General features: G+C 51.3%; 1 protein-coding gene across 1 annotated transcript in view; it reads right to left on the reverse strand.

Annotated features, from left to right (window-relative positions):
* LOC138830113 (tolloid-like protein 2) overlaps window positions 1–7205 on the reverse strand; it is a 110509-nt gene extending 103304 nt beyond the window's left edge. Inside the window, exon 1 of the mRNA XM_070026513.1 lies at window positions 7016–7205. Coding sequence (XP_069882614.1) covers window positions 7016–7205 — 190 coding nt within the window. The remainder of the gene's footprint in view (window positions 1–7015) is intronic.
* Window positions 7206–7943: the final 738 nt, after the last annotated feature.

Raw genomic sequence — 7943 nt, forward strand, 5'->3', positions numbered from 1 at the left:
AGCCTTTAGCCACGAAGTTCAGAGACAGCACTCAGACTCTGAGTTCAAGCCCCAGGATTAGCACCCCCCCCTCCAAAAAAAGTCACCTGACTTTGGTTGTTCAGATAATAGGTTTCCTGCCACTTGGAAAGCTCATTGGATTTCTATGGGATGATATTAACAAAGACAATAGTGCTACTTCATTTCTATCATGTTCCAGGCATTATTCTGTGTTTTGTCTAGATGAACTCTCTTAAGTCATCATAGTAACTATGTGGTAAATATTAATATCTAAGAACTGAGTTGAGCAAGCTTGAGCAGGGTGGCTTAGGATCCTACAGCTATTAATGGCCAAGTCAGGATTTGAACCCAGGTGGTAGGTAGAGATTCTACATGCTTCATTCCAACTGTCCCACAGGATCAGGAAACATTACTGTTCACATAGCTTAATCCACACACATAATGGTTTGGGGGACATGATAGGTTCTTCAGGGGCCACAAGTCTAGCAGTATTTCATATTTACCAAGCACCTCTCTTTGCTAGGCACATTATCAAGGGTCTTTAATATAGAAAGAGTCTGGTATGAGGGTTTCTATTAACCACATTGTATAGATAAGGAAACCATGGCTCTAAAGGTTGAGGACCTGCTCAGCATTTTGCAGTTAGTAAGTGACAGAGCTGCAAAAGGAAAACCTAGGTCAGCTTGAGCTAAAACAGAACCATAACAATGCCCAAGAGCATGAAAAGGCAGGCATCAGCTAGAAGTCCAGAACTGACCATGGAGGTGCTATGGAACAAGACATCCTGCAGACCTGTCTACATCTGGCTTCCATCCAGAGCCAGCTATGCCCAGCCTGGGTGGGAAGCACCAGGGAGCGGTGCTGATGTCTGACAAACTCTTAGATGCTTCAGCTCCTGGGCAGAGCCCATGCATGCCAGGAGCTGCAGATCTAGGGCCTTTGTGGGTGTCTCTGCCATCACATCATCCCTCTCTACCTTCTCTCACCGCGCTGGACAGAGGAGAAAAGGATAAGTGTTCAACACTGATCACTGCCCCTCCTGGCAGGAGAAAACGAAAAGTGGGTTCCACTGATGGCAGATGTGAAGCCCTTGCTTTGATGACAGCACTGTGGACTTTTCTGCCTACTGAATGTGGGCTCTGGTCCATAGAGATGGAGTGGAAAATCCAAAGGGGCATTAAGATGAGGCAGCAAGTCCATCCTGAAGCCCCGTTTCCCCATATGCAAAACAGCAACCATCAGAGCAGCCTGTCTGCTCTGTGGCTGGCTGAGAGGGTCCCTCAAATGAGGTTCTTGCTATGGATCAATTCCTAGAGCAGCCACATCCACAAGGGGTCTGATGTGATCTCCAGCTCAGTCTTTCCCAGACATGCCCACTTCACTACTCTTGGAGCCCTGGGTTCAGCTTGGCAGGTGAAGGACACATGTACCACACCTCCTCACCCATACTGGTGTCTCAGCCTGGCAAGGGCTGGCCCTGGGGATTGAACACAGTGTCTTGCACTTGCTACACAGGTGTTCTACCACATAATTCACATACACCCAGCAGTTTTTGTATTTAACTGAGTTTCACTTTGGGGGGGAGGGGTGAAAGGGGAGGAGGGTAGCCAGAATCATGATCCTTCTATTTATACTTCCCATGTAGCTGGGATGACAGACATAGGCCAATGTGCTTAGATACTGGTTGAGCTGGCCTCCAATTCTCCTAAGCTTCTTCTCTTGAATAGCTGGAATTACAGGCATGAGCCATTGTGCTTAGCCTTCTTTTATTTTGTAAGCATCGCTATTGAAGTATATCTCATAATCTATAAAATGTGACCTTCCCTTTTTTCAGTTCTAGGGATTACACTCAGGGCTTCAGATTTTCAGGCAGGTGATCTACACCGGAGTCATGCTTCCAGCTCCTTTTCTTGTTAGTTATTTTTTATATAGGGTCTGGCTTTATGACCAGGCCAGTCTGAGCTGTGATCTGTGCTTCTCCAAGTCACTGGGGATGACAGGTGCAGGCCACTGTATCAAGCCAATAGTGAGGATAACAGGCATGTGCAACCACTCTCAACACTACCTGAGATGGAGTCTTGCAAACATTTTTTTTTCAGCACTGAGGACTGAACTCATCACTCTTCCACTGAGTGAAATTCCCAACCCTAGTTGAGAGACCATTTTGCAAGAGCAAACTTTTATGTGAAGACTGGCCTCGAACCATGATCGCTGCCCTTCATCTCTACCTCTCAAGAAGTTAGGATTACAAGCTTGAGCCACCACATCTAGCTTTTCACTTACTTTTGAGACCCTGTTTAACCACAGTGGTCAGGTTTGAAAATGAAAATTCCTAAGTCTAATTATACTAGATGAAATCATTTATTGCAAAAAATTCAAAGTTCTCCCATAGGGTTCCAACAGATGATTTCAGGAAGTGTTTGGGAGCACCTGCTGTCTTACTCTGCTGATGTAAATATCAGTCACTGAGGACCTGCTGACTGCTCTGAAGTTGGTAAGCCTGTATCGTGTAACCCTTATAGTACTCTGAAACCTGGGTTTGAAGGCCCACAGAGGTCAAGTAACTTCCCTGAGGTCACAAGCCTTGCAAAGAAACAGAGTTTGAATTCAAGTCTGGCACTGTGCTCTTAGCCCGCTCACACTCTTCCCCAGTACACTCTGGGTACTAAACTATGGGAGGGCAGAGGTGGATTAAAGGATGCTCCTTCCTAGAGACTGGGAAAGAGATAATTCTCAGCCCATGATGAGATATATTGTAACTCCATTAAATCAGCACCTGCGTATCAGCAAGGGTACCTGGGGATGAAAACAAAGATGTAAATATGCCACCTACCTTTACCAGGTGTGGGAGTTTCATGGGGGTCAGATGAGGGACACCAGGAAATTAAGCTCCCAGGAGATGCCATATGAGCCTCAATTCTGCTTAGGAAACTGGGGTTCCTGACCCTGTCGTGAAAGCTGGAAACACTGGAAAGTCCCCCTCTCCCAAGTCTCCCTAACTCAGGGCACTTGTAAGGTCTGTAGTCCTCTGGCCAGGGCTGAGACCCAATCCACGTAAGGCCAACATCACTTACACTCACACACATGCACACATACACACACACCACCACCACCACCACAATCTCATTCAGTGGATACTGACAAGAGCCTGTCATGTTCTGAGTGCTAACCTAGGCCCTGGGCAAGGTGACAAAAGTCCCTAACTTCATGAAAGTAAGTATTTTCTTCACATCAGTAAGGTGAGGGCCCCTGGCAAGAGCTGGTCCAGAAGGGTTAACTCAAAAGATCCTGACTAAGGCTGGGAATGTGGCTTAGTGGTAGAGTGCTTGCCTAGCACGCATGAAGCCCTAGGTTTGATTCCTCAGTACCACATGCACAGAAAAACCTGGAAGTGGTGCTGTGGTTCAAGTGGTAGAGCAAAAGAAGCTCAGGGACAGTGCTTAGTCCCCGAGTTCAAGCCCCAGGCCTTGAAAAAAAAATCCTGACTGGTAAGACATTGTAGAGAGAATGGCAAGGTGGAGTGAGGCCCTGAATTCTAGACAGAAGTAAGGCCCACAAGTGTGGAGAGGAATTGAGTTTCCACATGAGGAAACAACAGTTTCCCACAAACTTTATTTACCATATCTGAACCCATGACTCAGAGCCAGGAGAAAGCCCTGGGCATTACTGAGCAACCAGCTGAAAAGTAAGCTGGCCTCTGAGCACTGGTGGCTCACACTAAAATCCTAGCTACTCAGGAGGCTGAGATCTGAGGACTGCAGTTCATTCAGCCTCAAGCAGACAAATCCTCTTCAATTTAACAGCAAAACGCTGGTTAAAATGGTAGAGCACCAGCCTTGAGCAAAACACACAGAATAAAACAAAAAAAGTCAAGCAAAAGTATAAGGTCCCAAGTTCAAGGACCAGTACCAGCACCAAAAAAAAGAAAGCTGGCTGCCAGGAAGTTATGCAGCAGTCTTAAAACCCAGTGTGTGCTATGTCAGCATCTGAGCCTTATGCTGACAAATTTTGATACCTGACTCATATACCCTTAGCTCAACTCTAGGCAGTTATGCTGTACTGCCCCTTGTAAGAGATGACTCTCTCTCTCTCATTCTGTCTCTCTGTCTCTATCTCTTTCTCTTTCTCTGTCTGTCTGTCGCTCTCTCTCTGTGTATGTATATGTGTAAAACAGTGAGGGGGGGAGAAAAAAAGTGACAGGGTGAAGGTTTTATGTTATAAAGTACAATATATATCTATATGAAAAATTGTTAAGAAAGAGGGGCAGGGGGAAGAGGGGTTAAGAAAAAAATAAAGATGGAAGGAACTTGATCAAAGTACCTTAAATAGACGTTGTAAATATCACAATGAAACCCCTTTGTACAATTAATTTATGCTAACATGTTTTAAAAAAATACATTAAAATGATGAAGGCAGGCAGGCACTTCCAAACTGAAGTGATAAAATGGTGATGATAGATGGCAACAAGGTAAATGGGATCACGCTTATGTGCTAGTTTGCTTAACTTCAAAAATCTGGGCTGGCAGGAGATTCACAGAACCAGAGAACACTTAACAGGAAAAAGGGCAAGTGCTCAAAATGCCATAGATATGAAGTAGATAAAGTCCATAAAATGAATATGGATCAAGAGAAGAGCTCCCCAGAGCCATTGATTTGCAATCCTAACAAATCCTTTGTTTTACAGGAATGAAACAAATCCCCAGAGAGGAGAAGACTTGTCCAAGGTGACGGTTACTGAAAAGCCAGGAATAGATCTTCCTTTGGATCCATTCTGGATCCAAAGCAGTATGAAGACCCACATTGGAGAAGGGATAGGTGAGAAGTTTGAGATTTGAAGCCCGGAGTCAGGTTCCAGGAGCACAGATTCTGGCTGGAAAGGCCAGGAAGTCAAATTTGACTGGACTGGTAGGACCATACAGTGTGTGTCTGGAAAGGTATGATATAAATATGCAGGAAGGACAGTGCCCAGCTGAGAGATGTGTTCTTTGTTGAGACTTTAGTGTAGTACAAACTGCTTGTTGGCCTTCCAGACTGATGGTTGTTCCCTTGGTCTGAGAAGTATCAGGTAGGAAGGCTGAGACTTCCTTTCCCAGGTCTCCCTGGCCACTGCCCTTTCTGGAAATTGGCCCTCCTCCCTCCCCCCCCCCTTTCCCCACAGGCTTTTAGCATCAAAAACAACTCAGGGAGAGTCTGGTAGGTTGGGAGGATCCAAAGGGCTGTGAAGGATGCACAGAGCTGTCTGAAACCACATTAGAAGATTGTCCCAGACTTGGCAAGACTTGGGTATCCAAAGCCTAAAGCAAACGCCTCGGGGTTGATCCCTGGAAGCTGAGACCAGGCTAGGAAGGCCTCTTAGTCATTTCTGTGTCTTTTACCTTTGGATTTGCAGCTGCAAATCCAGGTGCCAGCATCCAACTTAATAGGGTTTTTCATTCAGGAGCAAACTAATCTCTTCCCAGCTCTTGGCTTCAAGTGCCCAGTGGCAGAGTCCAGGATCCCACAGGTGCAGCTGGTAGTTGGTGCCCTTCCATCTCATTTTCCCAGCTTCATTGTCCTCTCTTCAAGACCATCCTAACAATGCTCTGGAGACCTTCTCCCTCGCCCTATCACAGTCAGGAGTGCTACCTGCTAATGTGATCTTGAATTACCCTGAAACCAATTCTTCTGGCCTCCCTCCCAGCTCAGGGGCTCCACAGGTACAGCGAATAGGTGGATATTCTGCAGGAGTCTTCATTGTTTGGTAAGATGAGGCCACTCACACCTGGTTTGGTCTTCAACCATCACAAAATCCTCACAAACTCCTAAGTCCTCCAACCTCATCTCCCCCAGATTTCACTCCAGTTTTGATTTATGCAGCACCCCACCCCCCAGACCTGCATCAGAGCCATCACAGTAACAAAAAACAACTGCAATGCCCACATCATTATTCCACTGGCAAAGATTTTTCCCATAAATCTGGGCCTTCAGAGATGAGGAAATAGAGTGGTAGAGGTCTCCAGGAAGTGAGAAAATGGGGTGCTGGCCCAGGGAACTGGCCCAGACCTGGTAGGTGTAGCGCCCGGGAGGAAGCTCCCGGACCCCCTGAGGGTGAAGCCACGCTCTGCCAGAGGCCAACTGGAAGGGACCAGACAATGTTCAAAGGCAAACACTCTACCCACCGGGCCTGACCACCAGCCTGGAGCGGCTGTGGTCTGAGGCCAGCTTCACCCGCGGAGTGAAAGCACCCCTCTGTCCCGGCGGGAAATGGCCCTGTCGGTTCTCGTCGGGACCTGCCATTGGGCCCATCTGGGCCTGACACCTTAAGGATTCGGGTTCAGAAGCCGACCTCGCTAGGGATCCCGGAGCTGCAGTGCTGCGGCCGACCGCGCTCAGCGCCCGCGCGTCTCGCGCGTCCCGGGGAGCCGCTTCCTGATGGGATTAGAGCACCTGCTGGCTTCCATCTCCGCCCCTCCCGGGCAACCCCCAAGCGGGACTGCGCGGAGAGGACCGCGGGGAAGTTAGCGGCAACTCGAGCCCGGCGCGTTCTACCTAGGCAACTCTGTTCCTCCTGCTTGCTGTGATGCTCTTCGGTCCTTCTTAAAAATCTCTTTCCAAGCGTGAACTACGGAGCTTGGGAAACTTTGTGCGAAACTTCCGAATGCCGTGACACCGAAGCCAGCCACTCCAATCGGAGTCTGCGAGCGCTGCGCCCAGCCCCGAGCCTCCCCTCCAGCCCTCCGCGTTCGGCGGACAGGGGCCCCGGAGCCCGCCGCCTCCCGGAGCGCCCCCCCCCCGCCCTGATTCACACCCCTCATTGGCCTAGGGGCCGATCCTGGCCGCTGCCCGGCGCGCCCGCGAGCCTGGGACCCGCGGGTATTTAGGCAGTTTCCGCGGGGGCATTGTTTTCCCGGGGACCTGGGGACATCCCGGGAGAGGGGAGACCCGCCCCAGAGACGGTGGCGCAGGCTCGCCCACCACTCATTTGCATTTCAAATGCAAACTTCGGCTGGACTTGCCCCGAGGCGGCGGCACCTACCGGCTTTGCACGGATCGTGGTAGTGCTCCAGCTGCGGCTCCGCGCCCGCCTCGCCTTCCGGAGCCCAGTAGTCCAGGGCGGCCTCCGAGCGCCCCCCGAGCGCCCCGGCGCCGCGGGGCAGCGGCAGCAGCAGCAGCAGGGGCGGCAGCAGCAGTGGCACCAGAGCCCGGAGCGCAGTTGCCGAGGGCATGGTGGCGCGGGGTTGGTGGGGGCCGAGGGACTCGCGAGCGCGAAAGCTCGGCTTGGGGGAGATGGTGCACTCTGGGTCCGGCGTCGGCGGCTATGAGCGGATGCGGGGCATGGCGTCCTCGCCGAGAGCCGAGCGCGGCGCCCACTGTCCGCGACGGGGCACCCGGGAAGCAGCCCGCTCGGAGCGACTAGCCCGGCCGAGGCTGCGGAGGTTGTGATTGTGGCGGTGGTGGTGAAGCAGTGGCCGCTCCGCCCCCTCTCCACCAGAGCTGGACCACACAGCCCCCGCCAAGGCCTCCGGACAGCCAATCACTCGGACGCCCGAGGCGAGGCCCCTCCTCTTCCCGGCACCTCCGCAACTTCGGAGGAAGGGGAGCGAAGTGAGGATGCTGAAGGCCGCGGCCGAGAGCCGGTAGCGCTCGCACACGCCGAAGGCGGCCTTTTGGGGCGTCAGCCCGGGCCCGGGCTCCCCGGAACGATGCTCCTTACTATCTCGGCCGGGCTTCCCGCCTCGCTGTTTCAGTAACTCACTTTACAACTCCCGGCGCACACGTGGACGCCGGCAGGCGCTCCGAGTCACTAACAACTCGCGCTGTGCTTCAGGGCACTGGCTGCTGGACAGGAGGAAAGACGGGAGGACGTCGGCTTCCCCAGCCCTTTCAAACCACCTCTCATCCAGCTACGAGAGGCATCTGCGGTGGCGCCCACCCAACTCAATGCAGTGGCTGGTGGAATGTAA

Source organism: Dipodomys merriami, unplaced genomic scaffold (genome assembly GCF_024711535.1).
Source record: "Dipodomys merriami isolate MVZ:Mamm:240054 unplaced genomic scaffold, mDipMer1.0.p SCAF_184, whole genome shotgun sequence".
Taxonomy (NCBI): Eukaryota; Metazoa; Chordata; class Mammalia; order Rodentia; family Heteromyidae; genus Dipodomys; species Dipodomys merriami.